The sequence below is a fragment of the Bombus huntii genome, chromosome 11, assembly GCF_024542735.1.
Source record: "Bombus huntii isolate Logan2020A chromosome 11, iyBomHunt1.1, whole genome shotgun sequence".
Classification (NCBI taxonomy): domain Eukaryota; kingdom Metazoa; phylum Arthropoda; class Insecta; order Hymenoptera; family Apidae; genus Bombus; species Bombus huntii.
In genome coordinates this window covers 5,576,355-5,600,110 of record NC_066248.1, presented here as the reverse complement: position 1 = coordinate 5,600,110, position 23,756 = coordinate 5,576,355, and the positions used below count along the sequence as shown (strand labels likewise).

Below are 23,756 nucleotides of genomic sequence, written 5' to 3'. Positions count from 1 at the left end.
GGTATTGTGAAGATTTGGTCGTTGTTGAAGTTTATTTTAAGCTCTTAATCGGTTAGAATAATATTGGTGATAATTAGGCTGCGGACATTTATGATATGCACAAATTTTGTTCACTCATTATATATACACATTGTGACAAGTATTTAGATATTTCACATACTTTTTGCGTATTATGGGTATAATATGTATTTTTGTATCTTTAAATTTTTCATAAACGCAAAACAATCTGCAATCTAGTAGTAATCTTTATGGATGTGTTCCTATCTAATATCGTACAGTATGTTCAGAAGAATTGGTACTTCGTGTCCTATATAAGATTTTAACGAATTGTTTACTAACTGTTTGTTACATCACATGCGTAAAATTCATTAACCGTTCTTTAATCTTTTCCAGACATTTTCTGTGATAGAATACGTGCCTTTATTCTTCATATCTTGAACGAGGGTGTATGTCAGGAGAAGGTGTGATGAAAGGTTTTGACGCTTGACCCTTGCTGAACGTGTCGATGAAGCGGCAAAGGAAAGGAATGAGAAATAACATTATCGGTAAAAGTATTTTCTCTTACCTAATATTTCTTGCCGTACAAATATCATATTTGTAAGAGAGATTTCATCCGAGAATTTTCTTCTTTTTCGATACAGTTGCAATCACCCTATAAAACCTACCTAAACATTTCTCGCCTGCGTTTCACATCTCTAAAATGCCACTTACCTATCGAATTCCAAGCAAGTACGCTTTAATTGTATCAAAGGAGCAAACTTTCTCCTCGAATTATCGGCTTATGTAACCAACCAGCCTACGATACTGTGCAAAGGTCTTAGACGATCATTCAGAGCGACCAAACGAAGCTAAACGAAAAGAACCGACAGAGCAGAATAAATTTCCTAAAAAAAGAAAAGAAGAAAAAGAAAAATTCATACAGCCAATAGCAAAATTTCCAGAATTATAATCCACGAAAATATATAGCAAGAAGTGATCCAACATTCCCAAAAGAGCGATCTCCAGCAAAACACCGTCTTCCATCGTCCACATACAAACAATCAACGGAATATCGTTGCACAAGTGTTTTTTCCGTTACAAAACACCATGATCCATCGTAGATCCGTATTTGAGAATATGCAGCGTGATTTAGCCTGGGTAATATGATTATAGGTCTCTGTCTCTCTCGCATCCTCTGGTTCCTCCATGTCTCTGCCTCTCTCACCTCTCTTCTCACCCCTCTGCTTGGCAATGTGTGTGCGTGCGCGTCTGTTGGACCGTCCTTTTCATCCACCCCCACGAATCTCCGGCGCCGCAAGGGGATGAGAACGCCGACACCTCCACCCTCTCTCTATACACGCTCCTGAATCCAGAAAGAGAGAGAGAGAGAGAGAGATAGAGGTAGAGAGAGAAAGAGAGTGAGAGAGTAACTCTGCTCGCTCTGGCTCTGATCCCTCGCAATTACTTCCCATTATCTGGGTATTAGGATTCACCCCAACTGGGAGCAGCACGACGTGTTCCGCAGACTCCGCCTATGCCTTCGTGCTCAGCCGGAAACGCTCCGGGACTGTCAGCTCGCGATATCCCCCTTTTCTTTCTTTCTAGACACGATCGCGACCTCTAACGTTCGGCAACAGGTAGCAAAAGACGGTCGTGGCAAAGTCCTTGTCCTTGGCATTTGTCCCTCGTCCATTTCGACATCGATCTCCTGGATCTGTTGGATTTATACGTCTGCCGCACAATGTTCGGAGATTCTGGAAATTTATCTTTTCTTTTTATTTTTCATTACTTGTTCTCTCGCGGCATTTCGGTATTAAGCTTTCTAGGATAGATAATTTACGTATCTTCCGCGAAGAAATGTCATGTTTCGATTAGGTGGAAACTTTTTAATCTTGCCTTTTTGGTTTTCGGAGTTTGTAGTTTCAGAATCTCCGAGTTCGGTGGTTTGCGGATGAAGAATTTTCTCAGCTTCTGAAAATTTTCTAATCTCTTCTTTTTATTTTTCTTCTTTTTCTTCTTGTTTTGTTTTTTTTCTTCTTTTTATTACTTATGTGGAGGGTTTCGGCTTTGAGATTTCTAGGATCGGTGACTCATTGTACGTCGATTCTGAGGGGTGTTTAAGGTTCTGAAAATTTTATAATGATTTCTTCTTATCTTCTATTTTTTCGCTTATGGCCGGTTTTTAGCTTTTGCTTTTAAACGGAACGTCGTTAAAAAGATTCAACTGAACGCGGCTTACGCGTCTAATTTTGTACAGGAGTTTTGTAAGGAAGCTCAGTCGGGGGATGAAACATGATTCACGGTTTAATTCACGGAATTAAGCCGAGATTAACTGCTTCTTTAGCTCGTGGAGTGCGTTAAGCCTCGAAAATGTCCCAAACGACGGGCAGAAAATGTCAGGCTGTCAATTAGCGGAATGATAATGTTGCACGAAAGGCGACCTCGTCGTTCATGACCCGCGACAACCTATAAATGTCAATTACGATACTTATCTGTCGTCTATAGGAACGCGCCAAATCTAATTTGAAAATTAGTCCGTCTATCTTTTAACTCTTCGCTTTACTTACTTTAAATAAAAAAAATATAGAATTTTAAAAAAGAAACTGCATGATTTTATACGACAGTATTTCCTCTTCTTTCCTTCTCTCTTCTTCCAAATAAATGACGCTTATTTTAAATAAATAAAAGTTATACGAATTGTAATATGTAACTTTAAGAAAATTTAGCCAAGGAGAAGGAAAAATAACGAATCTGTACAAACCTTTTTCTTCCTCTTTTCTTTTTAAATAAATCACACCCGTTCAAATGACAACGCGTGATCGTAAAATGTGATCTTCCTGTCTTTAAACAAGTAACACTGAATCGAATCGTAACTATAAAAAGGACTTCTAACTGGGGAAAGGGAGGAAGTGATATTATACATCGCGTTACATCATGACATTTTAATCCCAACTTGAATCACAAGCTAACTTTCTACTTCGCTATAAAAAGTGACTCGAAACAGACTAGCTTTATTATGGCATTTCGCTATAAAAAGTGTCGCGAGAGATCGACCAGACTCTAATCGCTAAAGAGTCATTTACAAGTCGTTTACACTTTCTACATCGTCTCGAGTCTTTCGATCTTCTTATATTACACCATTTCATTGTACACTATTCCTTCAATCACAAATTCATTCTTAACACTGTAAGTGTCGTTCGTATTTCTTTCACGTTCTTTCACATTGTTCTATTAGTCACTGGTTCAAAATGAAGGGTCCCTCCTAACAATCTTGTTCTATAAGCGAGACAGTATTACTTTTATCATCCATCGTCGGATCTAGGTGGTTTAGAATCGTCAATTGTTCTCGTTCCTTAAATGAAAATATTCAAATTGTCTAAATCAATCTGTAGAAACATTTTGCTCCGATAAATAAAATTTCACAATTAATGGAAAATGTCGTCGAGGAAATTCTTTCGAAATCGCATTGCGGATCTTCGTATTTCCCGAAGGACTTCCTAACAGTTGTTTAAACCGATTGACTGCACTTTGAGAGAAACGATTCGAGCGTTTAGAAAAATCCACGTGATTTCTCTCGGTTCTCCCTTCTCAAATCTTCCTTCAATTTCTCAGACCGATCACTCGGTTTCTCGTTCTTCGATGCAATGTCTGCATTTGCCAGCTCATATTAAACGTTCTCCCGTGTGAAAGAGCAATATCAACCTTGTACTGTTTCGTTTCAGCGATGTTGGCGTTGAATAGCTTGTCCGTGTTGGGGTTGATGAGACAGGCTAACCGAATGACGATACGTGATCTGATGAAAACTCGTCGGTGAACCGGCACGCCTAGAGACGTGAATATTGCCTGTTCGCGTTGGCGATGGCGTCTCGTCACCTAGAACGTCGATTTCATCGTCGTCGGAGTCTACCGGCGCGTCACTGCTCGCCCGTGATTCTCGCCCGCCGCTCAGAGAGAAATCCACCGGTCGTTCTGCAAACAATTTCATCGCAAACAAGCTCGTTATTTATTTCTGCAGGAAGTTTATGGGATTTTTTAACGAGTTTTTGTGTGATTATGTTGTGTCGTATGATTATGTGTCTATTATATATCTATATTTTTATGTCGATGGATCCCTAAATCTCTATATCGTATATTTATTTCTCCATCCGTACATTGTAGTTTTTCGATACGATTCATTATCTTAAATCTAAGTTAGCGTTACACCACAAACGTCAAATTTAGGACCTGATCTCTACAAGTTTCTATATTTCTATATTTTTATGTCGATGGATCCCTAAGTCTCTATATTGTATATTTACTTCTCTATCCATACATTGTAGTTTTTCGATACGATTCATTATCTTAAATCTAAGTTAGCGTTACACCACAAACGTCAAATTTAGGACCTAGTCTCTATAAGTTTCTATATTTCTATATTTTTATGTCGATGGATCCCTAAGTCTCTATATTGTATATTTACTTCTCTATCCATACATTGTAGATTTTGGACAGGATCCAGTAACCTAAATCTAAGTTAGTGTTACACCATAAACGTGAAACTTAGCACCTACAGCCTCTAGTCTCTATAAGTTTCTATATTTCTATATTTTTATGCTTATGGATTCCTAGAAGTATCTGCAGGCTGAGTCTGCATAATTTTATATTTGTAAGTCCATAGATTCCTAAGTCTGTATTTCTAGATCTACAGATACCTGATCTCCAGGCTGTTACATATATTCCTAGGTCTACAGATTTTTAGGATTCTGTGGTTCAGTATTCCTATATTTCTAGATCTGTAAATTTATAGGTCTCAATATCTTTAGATTTCAATATGTATCTCTGTACTTCCAAGTCTGTAGATCCCTAGATCTATGTATTTGTATATTTTTATATTCCTAGGTTTGTAGATCTCCGTATTTCTACATGTCTAGGTGTCAACATCTCTGTACTCCGCTTCTTCTGTATTTTTATGTTTTTTTTGTCATCCCTCCACTTCTATATATTTCCTGTACAAATTCGCGTAGAAGAGATTAATCCAAATTCATCTTCGTTCTGTTTGAAGAAAACAAAAGTAGCACGAAGACATTTAGTTGAAGAAATAAACATAATAATCGGAGGTTACTACTTTAACGAGTGGTTAACGTATTGACGGGAAACAGTGTAAACACAGTTCAGAACAAGAGGAATTTGACCACGGTAAGGCAGGATATTCGCTGCGAGTTCTACATCGAAATTATAGATATGTATTCGTCTGGTAGAATTTACTAGTTCTACAAACAGAATCGACAACTTTAAATTAAATTTCTCATTGAAATTGCTAAACGCCTATAAAATCATGAATTTCAAACCGAATTTCATATAGGAATTCTACGCCTCCGTATCTCAAAGAAGCATTCTTATTAATTTCAGATCTCCGAATACGCAAGGCTCTTCGTCATCTTCCAATTTCTTTACCTCAAAAAAAAAAAAAAAAAGAAAAAAGAAGAAGGAAAAAGGAAGAAAATATACGAATCCCGTGCCATTAATTCCCACGATTCGAAGCTAATCAAACGCACCACCAGACGTTATACGAAACCCTAACGAAACCGAAAGGAAGCGTAACCGACAGAGAAAATGCCTCTAAAAAGCTACCTCCCCGGTTCTTATCTCGGTGGTCAGAAAATCGACTGATCAAATTGGGTCAGATATGTGCCGGTACACAACTATAAGGTCCTCGACAGCAGCCCTCGGCCGTGGGCAATCGTGAATGTAGGTCTGGCCAAGCACTTAGCCGATAATTGACTAATTTTCTCGAAGACCGAATCGAGAAGACAAGAGGTAAGAACAAGGTTCGTAAGACGTTCAGTCGGGAGCAACAGAGAAACATGCGATAAGAAAGTGATAGATGGATAGAGATAGATAGATAGATAGACAGAGAGAGAGAAAGAGAGAGAGAGAGAGAGAGAGAAATTGGTGGTGGGGTGTCGTAACTCTGCAGTGGGTTCCTTAGACGGTATCCGTTGGAGTCTCTCGAGGACAAGGCGGTCTCATCTTCTACGTGCTTTCCACCCCTTACAACCCCCTTCTTCTTGGCTACCAAGGAGACGTCTACTAACTTCGTTAGCCCTTCCTACCGAACGAAGCCATCTTGGCTACCGAGACGAGCAACTTGCCGAAGGTTATGAGTAGATGCGGTGTAAGTCGCAACGGGGTCGGGGGTGAGTTCGAATCGTGCACCCCCGGTTCAGAGAGCGATCGTTTCGTGAAGATACAACGTTGTTGGAAAAATATACCGCCTTATGGTGTTTAATACGATATAGATGTATCATACATTTTCTATTTTATTGTTTAATATAACGTATGTAAGATATAATACATTGATATTGTATATGTATATGCGTATATGTAATATACAGTAGCGGACAAGGGAAAGTTTATAAAATAAGAAGTATAGAAAGACGTCATGATTGTACAAAATGAAGTTACATTTAATAAGAGCAATGAAGAAATATAATATATACGGCAGAATAGATGATCGTTATCAACATCGAAAGTTACTAAAATTCATATCAATTTTAAACATTCTTTTATCAAGCACTGTATGTTACATTATATATAATGTCGGCATTACGAGGAATTGAATATTTACTGCGTTATATTTTTGCAACTGTCTCATTATATTGTATTTAGATACAGTATAATTGCGGTAATATATTAGGTTGTTCGAGAAGTGTCTATCGTTTTATGTGGAAATAATAGATACACAACATTTTTGTTTTATATTATCTTATTAAATTATGTATGACCCATTTTGTTCTATTTCCACTATCATGATCATACATAATTCAATAAAATAATATAAAACAAAAAATGTTGTGTATCTGTTATTTCCTTATAAAACAAAAGAAACTTTTCAGACAAGCTAATATATATGAAAATTCTAGAACCCAGAAAATTGTACAAATTTGGGAATGTATATTTTCTTATGTATTTTTAACCGTACGTTGTGCCGTTTTCTCAGCGAAAGTTTGATAAACGAGACAGTTGGTTAGAATAGCGTATTAAGAATAGCATTAGGATTAATTTTATATCTTTTTAAAATTATTCAGAGGAAAGGTTCCTCCGAGAAGGAGTTAGCGGAATAAAGCAGTATTTTCGTTCGCGAACGTGAACGTTACAGCTTTAAATCAATTCACGCGAGCAATCCGATTTAATTATTCCCAGATCACGGCATTTACTACATTATAACAGCGTCGATCGTGCACCATTGTGCGTGCACAAAGCGGTACAGTTATCGGGAATTATTGCTCGATCTATTTGCACGACGCTGTTGTTTCGTCTTCTACGTTGTTTACGGTGTTGTAATTCACGTGATAAATACTTACGCGATACAGAGAGCTTTGCATGTAAATGAATTCTTTTTTAATCAACAAATCAGAATCGAAATTTGAAAGTGAAACAAGAAATATTACTACTCTGTTGCTTACTCTCTAAATCTACATGTTCATTTATATTTCAACTTGTCGTAACTATAATTTAAAACTAAAAACGATAGCCTGTATCATATTACGATATCATTACAACATCATCGTCGCTATAACTAGTAGGAGATACATATCGACATTTATTATTCGTTTACTGCGATGTAACAATTTTCGATTGTGAAATGCTAACAGATAGCGCCTGATAAACGAAGATACTTAGATTAAATTAGTAATAACGAATGAAAATACTTCTTTTATAACTCTGCCGTATAATTTGACGTTGAAATCCGATGTAAAAATCGTACGATCTTACGCGAATCTTACGAAAATCGAAGACAATTCAATTCAACAGCAATGCTATCCTACCAGGCGGTCGAACGACCGGTTTCAAAATTTAATTTAAAATTGTACATTCATTGTTATTTCTTTCGTTCGTTTAACTTATCTGATTAATCAATTAATATAAGAATTTACATAATATTAGACGAACGAGAGAGATGACAATGAATGTACGATTTTAAATGAAATGTTGAAAGCGGTCGTGTTAATCCTTAAATATCATTTATTTGCGAGAATTTGTTTCAATATTTAGAAACATAGAGATGCGCATATTGCTCTATTAAAGATCGTTCAGACGATCAATATTATTGTCAATATTTAAAGTTCTCAACGTTATCGCATCTAAGAGATCCTCCAGACGATCGATATATACCGTCAATACGATGTTGAGAATCTCAAATATCTACAATAATATTGATCGTCTGAACGCTCTTCTGTATACAGTTTTCTCGAATGAAAAATTGTGTCATCCTCCTCTACCAATTTTCCTTCGAGTCTCTCTCTCTCTCTCTCTCTCTCTCTCATTGCATCGTTGTTATTCGCATTTTCTTCATAAAAGAATACGGAAACAATATAATCGAGCGTACGAAAGCCTGTTGAAGCGGAATTTAGAGGAAGGATAACAGAGGGCTAAACCGGAGGATAGGAATTGTGGGAAATTGTACGACAAAAAGCGGTCATTATCCATGCAACGGTAGTTAATCATTATAGTTACTGCGACCTCGGTTATGGTCTGGTTAGTTAACTAAAGTTGCGTAATTTATTGCCAGCCGAATTTTGGTTGCATTATATGGTCCATTAGCATGATAACAGGGAACTATTTGACGTACACGGAAATTCCGACGCGCTGCCCGCGCTCGAATGCAAATTGATAATCACAATTACGAAGTTTATACTAATAATGATTTAATTGCGATACACAAGCCACCATCTACTTTCAGCCACGATTATTACTTTTCTGCTGGCTACGACGACGACCAATTACTGCGCGCGAAATCGTTAACAATTCTCTATCTGTCCGCCAACTGCACTTCGTTTCTTTAGTTTTTTCTTCATCTTTTTTCCTCGTCTCCTCTTTTCTATCTCCTCGGTAAATATTTAGTTTGAATCGGAATTTAGCGTACAATAATACGATTACTGTAATTATCAGGTTGCGAATATTTCTACAAATTCACATTTTTAAAAGAGTAGGACAGAAGCAGCGATTTGCTTCGTCTGTTATATAAATACCATAACGACGAGTATTGATACTTTCGATATATATTCTTGCGTATTACGTGCATTTCACGCTTCTTTTTCTTTTTTACAGCTTCCCATAAATGAACAAAGATGCGAAGACTGGTAATCTTTTAGTTGATATCGAGATCAGGAGAATGATAGAAGCGTTTTCTCAAGAAGAAGATGGGACCAAATCGTCCGATCACCGTTGATCAGTAATCCAACTAACATCACGAGGCGTATTCCGAAAAAGTTGAGCTTTTAAATTACGCAATTAGAATACGAGAATTCACTTGAAACAGCAGAAATATGAACGTGATTCTGAATCGGACGAATATGATCGTTATTTCTGACGAAGAAACGATAGCAAGAAGGACATCTTTAAAAATCCTTAGGATTTCCCTTTTCTTCGCATGCGTGAAATTATATGAGAAAACAGGATTCGATAACGCAAACTGACCGAAAGAAAAAAAGAAAGAACATTGCAAACGAGATATCACTTTAACAAAACTTTGATCATTTCGACATGTTTGCGACGTTTTTAAACTTTCAAGAACGATATTGAATATCGCGGACTTGTTCCCAGTTTTTATAGAGTGTCTTTCTTTTTTTTCTCCTGCCGACGCAGAATTCCAAATATGATTTATGAGCAATTGATTATGTAGGACACATCGTGTTGTTAATCCGAGCTAATTGATGCGAAGCAACGCGAGCGGTCGCGTGTTTATCGAAAAGTCGATACATGTGTTTAGCGGTAATTACGCATTGTTAGGCGGATACGAAACTGCACGGGGGTTCCAGCAATTGCAATTAAACGCTTGCATTAGCTACGCGATGCGTGAAAATTTTAAGCGTCATCGAGTTTATAATAGGAAGCTAACTTTCCATTTTATCAGCTATAACTTTCCCCTGAAGTCGTGATCGCCCGTTTCGCCTGTCTGATCACCTGTCCTCAAAGTCTTTTTACCTTTCCAATTTGTTACCCAACTTTCGTGTATGCGGCTCGTTCGATCCGTAATAATTTTATTACGAAAACAAAATCTTGTATTCGCTTTAGGAAAAGTCGAATGTATTGTTCAATTGGTTGTTCAGAGGGCAAGACGTTGGAACTTTCACGTGTTCAAATAAAAGTTTAAATAGACGTTCGATGTTCAAACGCATAAGTAGCAAGTCGCTGACGAGTAGAATACATACACGGCGCTTTGAATTCGAGTTTACAAAACGATATTGCTGACACAAAGATTTTAAGAATTGTATGGACAATTATAAACAGATTTCAGAGATAGATAGATATCCAAAGATATTACGAATACGATGATTCAGATACGTCGCCAATAGCGAAAATCACGATCCATGATTCATATTTCATTTCATAAGAATTCTTTTCGCAAACGTTGAAATGATTCTTGCACGAATCGCTTTAAAAGATAACTTACAAACAAATTGTACGTTAGACAAGATATATACTAGTTACGATACGTTCCCGTAATTCTTAATCATTTCTAGCACTAGTGTAAGATCGTATATCAGACGAGACATATGATATACTGATTGTGATAAACTCTCGTAACTGTTAATCGTTCCTAGTGTCAATAATTCCATTTTTTTTTTTTTTATAAAAACGCGGAAAAACATAGATATTTTCGTTCAATTTTATACCATTACGGTATCAAAACCTACTAATCTTTCGCGAAATTGTCAGGCGAGAGTTAAACCCTTAATTACATAATTACGCGAAAGTTAAACCCTTGAAAAAAATGTGTACACGTTAGCTGTTTTATTTGTAACGCGTATCGAGCCTGAATCTGCAAGAATCTTTTCTAGATTCTGTTGTAAACGAAGTCTAGCTTTAATTATTATCAGGATGGAAGAATATGAGATTTGCTTACCGGCAGGCGATGTAACGGAAACGGATTGACCGGTGCATTGCTGATTAGAATTCTGGTTGCCATTGCTTCCGGCGCTGGTGTTCAATTTCCTCAATTGTTTCTTGTGCTTCATCCGCCGATTTTGAAACCACGTTTTCACTTGGGTCTCCGAGAGGTGAAGAGCCGCCGCGAGCTCTACCCTCTCCGGTGTACTCAGGTACCTCTGCACCTCGAATCTAGCTTCCAAACCCGCTAATTGTTGATCACTGAACACCTAAATACGACACAAACGATTTCTTGCAAGCCTGTACGAACTTTTACTTATTTCGACAATAGCGTTTTTAGTAATTTCGTTCTGTCTGATAAAATTACTTGCACGATCGATCGATATTGTTTCGACGATTAAATTATTTCCCGTGACATTTCCACGAACGTTGTTAACCGTTTGTATTTAATCTTGTCATACCAAATTCATATAGAATTTCGTTAGTAGCATACTAGTAGGAAGCCGAAGGTAGAATATCGCAGCTGTGAAAACGAGCAAAGATAGAATTTAGGTGATCGGACAATGGAATTTTCTTAGCGTAACAAACCACTTCAAACAAGCTTACGCTTATTACTAAATAGCTTTGGTTTCTCTATTGGCTAAATTACCAGGAAACGTTAATAACAGAAGTTAGAGCGACAATGTAAAAATTAAGGAAAGAATACAGTTGCGAAATTTACTATGGAAGATCTTGGCTCAACATAAGAAACATACACAGAATGCTTCGAACCCTTGCTTTGCCATTTTCTTAGTAGCTATTTAAATGAAGTTAATTTAAGATGTAACTGTCCACTGTTGTAACAGCATGTCGGATGCAAAATGTCGTAAAATTTAATCCGGTTAATGTTTAAACTAAAATTAATTCAATCTAAATTTCTAATAGTTCAAATCACAGTTATAAGTAAACTTCGTGGCTGAATTGGAACTACGATCCGCGTTACGAGTACGATTCGATATTTTAACATTAGAATTGCCAATTATAATGAAAGCACTACGACGAAAATAAATCTATAATCATAATCATTCTTATTCCAATGAGATCAATATCGATTTCGTGAATAGCGCATTTGTATGTTTTCAGTAATTAAAAGAAAATGAAGGAATTAAAAAGCAAGTCTCTATAGCCGTAACGTTCCGATATTTTTATCTTCGTATCGAGACGAGTGAATCATGCAAACGACCACCAGTGGAAGAGGCAAAAGATAAGGATTACAAGTGGTTTCACTCACTGTTCGTGCCTTTCGTCGACGGCAGTGCTTCAAGGCCGCAAGTTCAGTAACTCCCGGTACCACGCCAACCCCCATCGCCGTGTTACCAAAAAGTGGTCCCAGGAAGAAGGTTGCCGTAGGCGGTGCAGAAGGATAACCAGGTAATAAACTGGCGAATTGCTGGTATTGCTGATGTTGTACTCCGTGACTGGACGTCAGGTGCTGATGATGAAGTTGATGATGAGAATGCGGTGGAGCGGTTCCACGACTCAGGATATCTTCTATCAAAAACGATGTTCTGCTCGCGGAAGTTCCATTCTGACCTGGCTGGGCCTGTTGTTGCTGACAAGTGGACTGCATTTTTACCAAAATGAGCAACTTTTCAGCTATCGAACTTCGATTATTTGTATTGAAAGTTGCTTGTTTGTTACATAGTTGGCGAAGTTTTCTTTAAAAAGTTATATATATATATCAATCATGTAAGTTTAATACCGTTAAGCTTGATTTCATTCGTTTGAATTTTTAACTCTAAGTGTTTTTATTTTTTCTCACTTTATTAGTTTGTTTTCATGTTATTTGTTCGACGATCGACGAGTGGCAATTCAACGTTGAAGATCTTGACCATTCGAAAAGCCCTGGTATCTTCTTCTATCTCATTTTAGAAATCCGCATAGAAACATTCCATTCGCCGGTGTAAGTGCCCTTAATTACTCTACATCTTACAACTGCACAATAAGATGCCATTTATCAGATGACCGACATAAACGTCTTCAATAACTCTACGTTCTATATCTTGCAGAAGTCCAGGCGACATTGTAACCAACTCATCGACCAATTACTTCTCAACATCCAGTTCAATCCGCAGTACATATCAACGTCTATCTGACAACAGATATAAACGTCTTCGATTACTCTACGGCTCTGCAATCTGTACTTTTCGTCCTAAATGCAGTCTTGCAATCAACGTCAGCAAACAATTAGTCCAGTTCAATCCATGGTAAATATTCCAACGACCACCGCCATCGAACCGATGCTTGGCCAAAGTTCACCAAAAATCCTGATCATCACGTTCACCAAGCACTAAGCTGCAGAAACTGGTTTCAGGGGCTGCAAACTCTCCAAAAAATGGACACGTACACTGTCCCGGTTCGCGTGCTGGCATCACCAAACGTGTTTGATCTCGCGTAAACTGCACTACTGCACTAAAGAAACTAGAGAAACAAAAATATACAGGCAATCCACTGTGGCAGGCGAGAATCGTTTTGGCGCGTTGCACGGGCGGCTTGCAGCGGAAAATTCTAATTGAATTGAAAGGGGAATCGAAGGCAAGCAGCTGTAGGAAGGAAGAACTCGCGGATCGTGGCGGCGTCGCGTCGTTCTTCGTCGACGTTTAGGGAGTATCGGTGCGCGATTCAAGGCGATTCAACCCCCCGCGCGCGCGATCATCTCCACCCTCAGCCGCTCTAACTGGTCAAGAAAAGTAAAGCTTGGGAAGCGGATATCGCGGGGCTCGAGTCACGTTGTTATTGGCCGGCGTCGCGACGCCACTCGCCCTCACGGTTGGCCCCGTGGCGAACGCGGGGCGGTACCATTGGCGCCGTTACCATGGACACGATGCTGTTTCGTCATAGGATTTCCTAGCCACCGACGCGGTTCTCTCTCACCCTTGTGTTCGCCGGAGCAACCCCCTCGGTGCCGGATCCGAAAGAGAAAGGGAGGAGGAAACCGTGGAGGTGGAGGTGGAGGAACGAGATGTTCTGTATTCGTGGTTCCCCATGTCGTCGTTGTGCATTCACATCCACTCCACGATAACGGTGTTCACGCGTGTACCTTTGAGGTAGCTTTTCCTACCGCTTAAATTGTATTTCTTTCGCCTTTATCTTTTTCTTTCCTTTACTTTTTTTCGCTGGTTTTTATTGCTCTTTTTTTTTTAAGCATTCCCTCCGAGGATCCGCCGATCGTCCTTTGTTCCGAAGATGGCTGGTGGAGAATTTCAGATGAATTTTAAGGTATTTCTTTACGTTGCAGAGGTTCGATCGTTTATTTTCTACGCTATTGGTCATATTTGTTTTTCCTCTCGGCATGAAATTTTGTTTTTCGCGGAATCTATGGTTGTATATGAAAGGAACGCGAAGAAATGTTGTATTTCGAGTTCTTCTGCTATATCGAAGTAGTATTTCGTTAGCGAAATTCTAAATTAGAAGAGCGAAGGTAATGCGATGATATAGTAGCTTCATATTCTTGTTCACGAAAAACTAATAAAACCTTCTTTGAAGAAGGCGATGCATTTCGTTTGTCTATTGTTGTTCGCATTTCATCACGTTCTTTCTCTCTCTCTCTTTTTCTCTCTTTCTCTCCGGCTGTTTTTTATCTCCTTTTTTACTTCTTTCTCATAAGTATTGATCCTCCGTCTGCGTTGAAGTATATAAAAGCTTTTCGCAAGTCAATACATCTGTATCGAATCTTGAAAGGATGGAGAATGCGGATCAGGAGGAGCAGGCGGATCAAAATTAGATTTACTCGTTGGACGATGTGTACACGACGCAGGATGTAGATACTTACGATGTAGGTCCAAAATAGATAGGTGTTCGTGTATATCTGTGTGTATGATCCTCTGTAGCTTAGCGTAGGCTCTCGATCAATGGAATTATTATGGCATCACGTCGTAGATGCTAACGCAATTTTTACGACGAGACGCCCTATGCAACCGCTAATTGCACCTACTGAGAAGAAGATTTCATAGTGTTTAACGAATTCTCAATCTGCGTCCCTTTCTCCTTTCTATTTTCCATACTTGTACTCATATTTATACATTCCTATCTTCTATAGGTATTTATGTCTTTTCATATCTCTATAGTCTTACATTCTTACATACCGTTATCTTCATTTTTCCATACTTCCACAGTTTTACATTTCTATTTCCTATACTTCCATACACACTGTATACACATGTACATCCATATGACAAACTGAGAATCATAGCCAAGTTAAAATTCCAAAAATTTATATCTATGCACTTTTCCATCTTTCGATAGGTAACCAAGATGTAATTTTGCTGTCTATCGTGACGAGGCTTTTTGTTAACCCGAGGAGACATGTTCAGTATTTGTAACACCTTGTAATCCCCACGAAGGAGAAAAACACTGGACCATCCTTTCCTACCTCCAACGCCGAAAGTAGGTCTCGCCACTAACGATCAGATGCATCAAACGATGCATGATAGTCACAGTCGTTTAGTATCTAAATGATGCCGCGAAGGTTGGCGATTTCTCGTGTAACAAGTCCCGAGAGGGTGTGTTTAGAGCGCGGCGGTGGACTTTGCGAGCGGTTTCCGGAACATCAGGGGGAACAGGGGGCTAGTTTCGACAGCGCTAAGCTTGCGGACGGGATTTTCGGCTTTGCTATCGACATCGAGGGCCGGCTACGCCGTATTGCGGACCGCCGAGGGATCGACGGAACGGATGAATGGACACTCGTCGGTAACACAATTACCGGGATGTTAATTTACCCAATAATCGCGGAAGCAACCCCGTCTAAATGCCGGCACGCGCCACTTCCCCTTCCGCCGTCGCCTAAATAGAGACAGCCTCGCTCTAATGTCAGGGATGGATACATCGGCTCAGGTTTTACAGACGATTGCGTCGTTGCACGTGCGTTTTACCAAACAGCTCCAGCTACGTACAATGGTCTGTAACTGGTCTCTTTGTGCTGTATATCGAACAAGGCAAATAAAGTTGAGCGACTTTGCAACTGTGGTGACACGATGGCTAACGTACTTTGAGAATTCTGAAGCGATTTTTAATTATAATCGACGGAGAAGCTTTGTATAGATGGTGTTTATGTAGGAATGTAAGAACATGTAATACAACGTAGATACTAGGAACATAGAAATATGTTTGCGTGTATGTAATGCATTGAAGTAACGTAAAGTCTGGTGATGTGTGTGCGAATTAAAGAAGAAGCTTAAGGAGTGGGAACATAGACGTATGGAATAATGGAAAATGAAGATATGATAAGGTAGAAACGTTAAAATATATAAATATAAAGATGGAAGGAGTAATATCTCCTTCTTACTTTGCTGATTTGTGCGTCACATCTCGACCAATATTCCTAGGAATTGTTCGTTACCTTTCGTGCCTTTTTGGTCGATATGCGAAGTCTCTGTGGAATAATGCGAGACAAAACCGAGTTATATCTAATATATTCGATATATTCCTGGTGCTAATAAAAATCCAGAGCATTGAGCGCAGTGCAGATAGTTAAGAGTAGCGTAAACGAACCGCTTGGAGATTCGTCAGGATAAAAATAATGTACTCGTAATCGTTCATCATCCAGACGGTAATTACACGCATATTTGAAAGTCAATCATGACACGTAAGTTTTCGCAAACGGATGTGTGAAACGATCGCTTAATTGTTTCTCGTCTAATTCTTCCAAAGAACTGTCGATCTCTTGCAAACGCGATTTTACCACAACAATAATTCCAAAACGATCTTCGTACCAATATTTTATTACAATATGCATTTTTATTACAAAACACGTACATCGTTGGATGATTAAATACATGTATACATGCGAACAGATTATCCACGATAGCTTATAAATCGTGATCAACATAAATTAATATCGTCGAAAAGACTGCGAATTGCTACAAAATATTTAACATTTCCGTTCCACGCTCTTACCATATATAACGTATAAGTTTGATACTATCTTATCAAACTGTCGTATCTATCACCTTATCGTTTCTACTTCGTGTTTTATCACAAACACTTAATAAAGAAACGTACGATCGTCCATATCTGGCAAATGATTCACAGTACACGCTTGCGCTATTTTTTCTACAAATTCCACCGTAGCTTGCTTTGTAAGCGAGGCACAGCGATCGTCTGAATTGCTATTGAACTGCGCGATGTTTACACGTCTGTACGAAATTATGGCAATGCCAGAAATTATACAGGCGGTCTCAGTGATCGTTGTCGATTCTACGTGAAAAGATAAGTCGACAATGGAGAATAAAATTTGTACTCGTTAAAATGTTTGCCGAATGAAACGAATCTCTGCATTTACAAAGATACGAATTTGCATAAACATGCTTTTCAGTCTGGTCATTTTATTCGCCTCTTTTTACTAACGAGATAGAGGATTATTCATCGATAGGAGAAAATTCTCAGAATTCATCGTCGTCCGTGGCTCTCTTGTAGAAAGCTCGTGAGAAGGTGGCGGGTCCTTGAGTGCCGCAGAAGAAGAAGCCACGACGCCAGAAAACGAAAATCGTCAGGCAGACTGGAATGGCGAGCAACAGACCGACCAATACGCCGATCAGGATCGTCGCGTCCCTTTCCGGTTTTGCATTGTATAAGTCCAAGCAACGCAAGCTTCGATGGGATAACGAAGACAAGTTCTTGCCAGCGTGTTCCGGCGGGAAAGTACAGGTGAGTGAATTCAGCTCGTCTCCCATGAGCTTCTTGCCGTATGTTGGCAGCAACGTGCCAATCTAGAAAGAAGAAATTAATATCGTTGCATTTGTACGATTTCCACATTATCGTTTTATCATTTCTATCGTATTATTCTATTTTATAATTATTATATTCGAAACAAGAATTTCAACGCTTCATCTTGGATTATTAATTTTTACTATTTTCCATATGAAATTCCGTGCCTTCCGTATCTTGTAAAATAGTTTTGGAAACTCGTAATATCTTATATTGCATTTTTCTATTTTCCAACAGTTCCAGTGTTTAATACGAAAATTCGAAAAATCAAGTAGTTTAATATAATTTCAATCGTCATCGTCGCGCAGTTTTTCCTCGAACAAGACCAAACATACAACGAAAGCTACCGTGTTCCCGCATTGGGTTTCCAGGTATAGTTTCATTGGAATTCGGTTTAATGGAGAGAATATTTCATACGATATATTTGGCCAAAAAGAGCGATGGAAGTGATATTTCAGAAAGAGGATAGTTCGACTAGATCGACCTGTAAATCGAAGACTACCAGCAGAGGAACACGTTAAGTCACATCTTTTTATTTCTTACTTCTCGTACTGCTGGAATTATTTTGATGCTTGCCTTTCTAGTCAAACATACGTTTCTTCGTTCTTCTAAACATATTTAAAATGTCGCTTTCCTTAATAATAATTATACTTCTGGCTTTCCTTAATAATAATTATACTTTTGGCTTGCGTAAAACTTGATCAATTTACAACCGTTATATTTAAAAGATTGGCAACGCCTTTAGACTTAATTACTTTCGTTTTCAATGACACGTTATATTAACATTCTGCTGTTTAATCCGACAGTGACACTAAAAATCAACAATGCTACACGTAACAGATTTTTCACCTCTGATCTTCAATTGGCATCGAAGGAACGATCGATTGGTTGGATGGAAAGTACGCGATACAAATGGAAGTGGATTGTGCGTTTCGTGATTGCCAGAACTTACCAGATATTGATTATTGCAATCGCAGCTCCATTTGTTGTTCATCAGATCCAATTTTTCAAGCCAGTCCCATCTTGCTACCAATTGCTGAGGCAAATATCGCAGGGCGTTATCCGATAAATCGAGTTTCTTTAGTGGCGGCCACACAGGTGCCTCAGAGTTACTCTACAATAATTTATAATAATAATTTGGCACGTAATAACCGTTCTTATTCTATCTGAAGGGAAACGGACGAACAAATAAATGAAAATGATGAAAAGGAAATAGAACGTCGATCAATATGTTTCTCGGTTATGGATTGTATTAGAATTAAGTGGAGGAAGAAGGATGAAATTAATATAGCGAGAGATGAAATTAATAAAAGTTAAGTTAACGCGATTTAAATTAAAATTAACGAATCAATGGAACAATACGTAAAACTAACGGTTGTAACAGCTATTTCTGGATGAAGTTACCTGCGTGGCAAGAGCGTAATCATCGATCGATTCCAGTTTCGGACAGTTTTCTATACGAAGATGCTCGAGAGACGTCAAGCCTGAAAAGGCATATGGTCCAACGATCGTCAAATGAGGCATGCAACAGAGGCTTAACTCCTTCAGTTTTGGAATAAGTGGAAACGGGTGTGAGTGATTGATAATTTGAATTGGATTTTCGTCCAGGTAAAGCACCTCGAGCATCGTTGTTTCCTCGAGAGCTTTCGGAACAGATGTAAATAGATTTCCGCTTAAGTTAAGCTTCCTAAGGGATCTAATCAATTAATTATTAGTTAGCGTTCCATTTGATTAGACTTAAACGTAGAACGTGTGCTATCGTATTGTGAAGCCATACAGTGCACGAAGATGCTATTAAACAATTTACCAAGACATTATGATAAAAGCAAAATAAATAAAAGAAAAATAATAATGGTCTTACTTTTAATACGGTAATAGGGTAAAAATAAAGGAATAATTTCAGAGCAGACCTTGTATAAGACGGCTCGTTAATACAATTTTTTAATAATATTTTTATAAATCGTGGAATTCAGATGTGTCATATTTTATGAAAATACCAGGAAAATTCAGAAGTGGAGAGAAAGAAAATACGGAATATTATTTGGCACACTGACATTTTGTAGAACTTTCTTTCAATTGTATAGCTTCACGCTGTTGAATGAATCACACAGATAAATTGTTAAATTATGGAAAAAGTATAGGAGAGAAGGATGGAACGAAGAAAAGGAAAAGATAAAAAGTAAGGGAAGGAGGGAGGGAAACAGAGAAAATAGGAAAGGAAAGGAGAGGGAAACGATATGGAATAATTGGCAAGGTTCAAGCAGGAATGAATGAGATATTAGATTCCTGTAAATTGATTACATGCATAAATGATTATTGTCCTCTCGTCCATAAAATACTATTTCTGTTCGTAACAATGTATCCGAATATACTGGAATTTTTAAGGACTATTGAAAATTGTTTACTCTTTCGTTTACGTTATATGTATGCTATACATGTATCAAATAATGACTGTATCTCGTTTCTCACTTTTTATGAATTTTATTTTTAATTAAATTATTAACGCGGCTATTTCAGCCAATTAAGAGATGTTCCTGTATATCTGAACTTCCTCTACATCAAATGTATTCCAATCATTTACACAAGTATGCACTTATATATCTTTGTATCACGGAATTTTATTAATAAGGGTAATTATATAAAGCTCCTTCTAAAATTACTTGCTGCACAAATATCTTTTTTCCCATTTTTTCACGCTCACTGTGTACGTCGATATATAACGGATAACACGTTGGAATGCAAAAATACATATCGGCTACTGGCTTTGATTTAATAAACTATTCTGCTATTTGATATACCTACTTCACTGTTCTTAAGTCTATACAGTAAAATGGGTATATCAAATAATAGAATGGTTTATTGAGTTAAGTAAAGTAGTACGTAGACGTGTATTTTTACATTCCAACGTATTATCCGTACTTATTGACGTATAACAGTGTGCGTAAAAGAAAAAGTATTCGCGCAGCAAGTAATTTCAGAAGCAGCTTTATGTAAACCGGTTTATTAATGATATCGATGAGGATAATAATTAAATCGACGTGAGATGCAAACATCGTTCGAAGGTAATCAATTAGAGCACGAGCATATCATCTAAGTAGGCTGTTAATCTTTTTCTTCACACTTTTTATATTTTTATTCGCTTTCAGAATCTTTTAAATAAACCATTTATGAGACTGTGTTTATACGAGACAAATTATCGAGAACAAAATTGGGCTAAACCAAATTTTCTCAATGTGAGTTTATGAAATTAATTTACAAAGGTAAAGAAATCTGTCTTATTTTTCCAAATGAAACCTAGAGAGCATAACGAAGCGATGTGTAATATAACTGTACCTGAAAAGTAAAAGAACAACCAAGAAAAATGAGGAAAGAAATACATAGAGCGCTTTGACTTAACTTTTTTGAATTGAAAGACAACGGTATATCAGGTAATTAATTGAAACATTTTGGTGGAATAATTTCTCGAATATTGCAATTATTCCATTTTTACTCTCAATAATCCATATAATGAATATTCTGGTAGAAAAATGAAAAATAAAAAATAGACCAGTCCATGAAATACTTAACACACATCGTGTAATTCCATAGACGATATTGTACGTTATCGAGATTTGCTGTATAATAATTTGTAGAATGCTATATCTAGAGTTTGTTATCAGTGTAATACGTTCTATCGAATCAGTTTCCGTTACTGTATCAATGTTTGCCTGATAGTTTGCAGTAGTATCGAGGAACTGAGATATTTACCTAGATGAGTAGAAATGAACGTCCGAAAGTGTCTTTAGGCGACAGTAACTCAAGTCTAACTCTTCCAGATACGGAAGAGAGCTGATCGCAATGGACGTACGTTCGTCGATTCTCGAGAACTGATTCCAGGAAAGGTTCAACACCTTCAGACTTTCCATGTGCTCGAAAAGATCTTGATGCAACGAATGGAGCACGTTATGAGCCAAGTCTAAGACCACTAGCTTTTCCAATGGTTCGTAAGCATCTGGTGAAAATTTGCCCTGAGGTATCAAGACATAGAGATGATTCAATTTTTAGAAGTATATGAGAAACGATTAAATCAAAGCTTGTTTCGCCTTTCAGGAATGGTAGCACCGTTTTGGAAAAGGTAATCTATATTATCAAATGCAATATGTTTTAAATATTAATTGTAAATTGAAATTTATAATTTAATTCTATCGAAGTTACATTTCAGTTAATGTATTTAATATCCATAATACTGATTAGACGAAAAGAATATAAATGGATGTAACCAACGATGATAGGTAATTAAACGATTACTATTGATTTATCGTGACACGTTATAAGATTCTTCAAGAACTGTAATGTTTCATTACGATTATGAATATATATTTCTATGACTTAAAATGTGCTTAACTAGCACGTAAATATTACCTCAAACACGACAGGTTTTAAGTTTTCCGTCGTAAGTTGATTATGACTCAGATCCAACTCGGTAAGATTGATTATCTCCTTAAAGGCTCGAGGATCGATTCTCATGATTTCGTTCTTCTGCAGCGACAGTTTCCTAATTTCTATTTTTGGGAATGGTTTCACGTGAACCAATAAATTCCCTTTGAACGACGCTATTTTTATTGTTTTATTGGACCATTGTTCGCCCTCGAAGTGGTGGGTCAAATTTCTGTTTCCACAATCTATGATATCATCTGATAGAAAAACATTCATTCGTTTATAAATTTCTATTTCTCACGTTCGAATATTTCTATATTCGTTTCTATCTTTCCTTGAACATTTCTTGAATATTTATAAAATATTGATTCTACTGTCGGTCTGTCATTTGAAACTTAGTAGATCTACCGGTTTAAATTTTTAAAAGGCTTGTATCTTTGGATTTAACTGGTCTTAGTATTATACATCATGCAATGGTAAAATACTGCTTTCTATTCAAATAGCCTCGAAATTAGAAAATTAAGAAAAATAAACCTAATACGTTATATAATGACCAGCGTACACGGTGTTTTAGTTTATTAAGGACCTAAGATTAATTATCGTATTCGTTCATTATCAAATTCTGTTTTTAACGCTGTTACTAGACAAAGGAAATTCCAAGAATTCACTTAACATTTTTTTCGCCAGATTTCGTTATTTTTGCCAGAAGATGTAGATTTTGCAGAATCGTAGATTCCACAATTTTATGAAACTTAAAGACATGTAATTACTTGTAACATTACGATAAACTGTTGCTTGGTCCTTAATAGACTAATAGGCAGAACTTTGCACTTAGTTGATTTGAAATTACCTATACAATTGCATACTGTGCACAAATGTGGAGGTTTCGGCTCAAATATTTCCTCCTTCAGATTGGTAGTTTCAACGTCCACAGTTGCATCCGTATTGTTTGCATTTGCATTATTGGCAACGTTTTGGCACTCAACGGTCGCAAAGGTGAAAATAAAAATAACGAAAAATCGGTAATTCATGATTTCTTGCGAGATCACTACCGGTAGAACCTCACAGTGAGAACTGAAATCAGTTTTTCTGTATCGAGCCGAGTGCCTCTGATAACAAAACCGGTGATAAGATACCGTTGATCACCGTTACTCATCGTTCCAACCGGGTAAATCCTTTTAATTCGCTTTCACAGTTTGTTTTTATTGAAAGCCACCATTCACGTATATTGACGTCTTGATTCCTTCCTTGAAAATAATCGAATTTATAATTCATTTCGTCGATGTGGAATAAAATATTGCAAATATTTGATACTATTATTTCGTCAATCCGCGCAAAGACGATCGAATTAAAAATTTGACATGATTACAACTATGTAAATTTACAGATTGTGAATGTGAATTTATATATTACAATATGAAAACTACAGGAAATAAATATGGTAAATCCACTTTCGACATAATCGAGAAGAAGAAAATAATCAGTTTAATCTAAGGGTATAACCGGTTTAAAAATAGATAATACATCTACAGAAACGTATGTTTAATCTCAAAATTAAATAGTCAGGCAGAATTAGAAATACGAGTGTGGATGACAGTTTATGGAATTTTTAAATTACTCAATCACAAAACATAAAGCTACAACTTATTGTATTTTTTCTCTGTGGTCTTCATATATAAATATGTATATTTATGCCATAATTATATTATAATATTTGAATCTGTTACATCCAAAGAAACAAGCCT

The 23,756-nt window shown here is 37.2% G+C and overlaps 2 protein-coding genes and 2 long non-coding RNA genes across 7 annotated transcripts; 2 read left to right on the top strand and 2 right to left on the bottom strand.

The window, feature by feature from the left end:
- Positions 1–395: 395 nt before the first annotated feature.
- Positions 396–13,537, bottom strand: LOC126871086 (brain-specific homeobox protein homolog). The gene is made up of 3 exons (XM_050629497.1): positions 12,122–13,537; positions 10,868–11,120; positions 396–3,948 (listed from the first exon to the last, which is right to left on the bottom strand). Exons 1-3 carry the CDS (start codon positions 12,458–12,460, stop codon positions 3,698–3,700), a joined length of 843 nt encoding a protein of 280 aa, XP_050485454.1. The 5' UTR covers positions 12,461–13,537; the 3' UTR covers positions 396–3,697.
- A 196-nt stretch (positions 13,538–13,733) lies between these two features.
- LOC126871096 (uncharacterized) lies at positions 13,734–18,547 on the top strand. The gene is made up of 5 exons (XR_007691516.1): positions 13,734–13,937; positions 14,036–14,109; positions 17,305–17,535; positions 17,967–18,111; positions 18,402–18,547. It is a non-coding gene; the product is annotated as an uncharacterized LOC126871096 (long non-coding RNA).
- LOC126871079 (leucine-rich repeat neuronal protein 2-like) lies at positions 15,137–23,311 on the bottom strand. Its single transcript, XM_050629475.1, has 6 exons — positions 22,862–23,311; positions 21,997–22,268; positions 21,343–21,602; positions 19,000–19,291; positions 18,548–18,709; positions 15,137–17,597 (listed from the first exon to the last, which is right to left on the bottom strand). Exons 1-6 carry the CDS (start codon positions 23,040–23,042, stop codon positions 17,271–17,273), a joined length of 1,494 nt encoding a protein of 497 aa, XP_050485432.1. The 5' UTR covers positions 23,043–23,311; the 3' UTR covers positions 15,137–17,270.
- Positions 19,021–21,557, top strand: LOC126871097 (uncharacterized). 4 transcript variants are annotated; one of them, XR_007691520.1, is made up of 4 exons: positions 19,081–19,203; positions 20,742–20,828; positions 20,894–21,023; positions 21,411–21,557. It is a non-coding gene; the product is annotated as an uncharacterized LOC126871097 (long non-coding RNA). The 4 variants fall into 4 exon arrangements; XR_007691519.1 differs by having other exon boundaries at positions 19,021–19,164; positions 20,742–21,023; XR_007691518.1 differs by having other exon boundaries at positions 20,742–21,023.
- Positions 23,312–23,756: the final 445 nt, after the last annotated feature.

Coding starts and splice junctions, on each gene's coding strand:
- LOC126871086 (XM_050629497.1), bottom strand. CDS start 12,460: ATGCAGTCCACTTGTCAGCAACAACAGGCCCAGCCAGGTCAGAATGGA. Junction 11,121..12,121: donor GTCGACGAAAGGCACGAACA/GTGAGTGAAACC, acceptor TGTCGTATTTAG/GTGTTCAGTGATCAACAATT. Junction 3,949..10,867: donor TTCCGTTACATCGCCTGCCG/GTAAGCAAATCT, acceptor AATTGTTTGCAG/AACGACCGGTGGATTTCTCT.
- LOC126871079 (XM_050629475.1), bottom strand. CDS start 23,042: ATGAATTACCGATTTTTCGTTATTTTTATTTTCACCTTTGCGACCGTT. Junction 22,269..22,861: donor CACAGTATGCAATTGTATAG/GTAATTTCAAAT, acceptor TTTTTCTATCAG/ATGATATCATAGATTGTGGA. Junction 17,598..18,547: donor ATTGCAATAATCAATATCTG/GTAAGTTCTGGC, acceptor TCTTCTTTCTAG/ATTGGCACGTTGCTGCCAAC.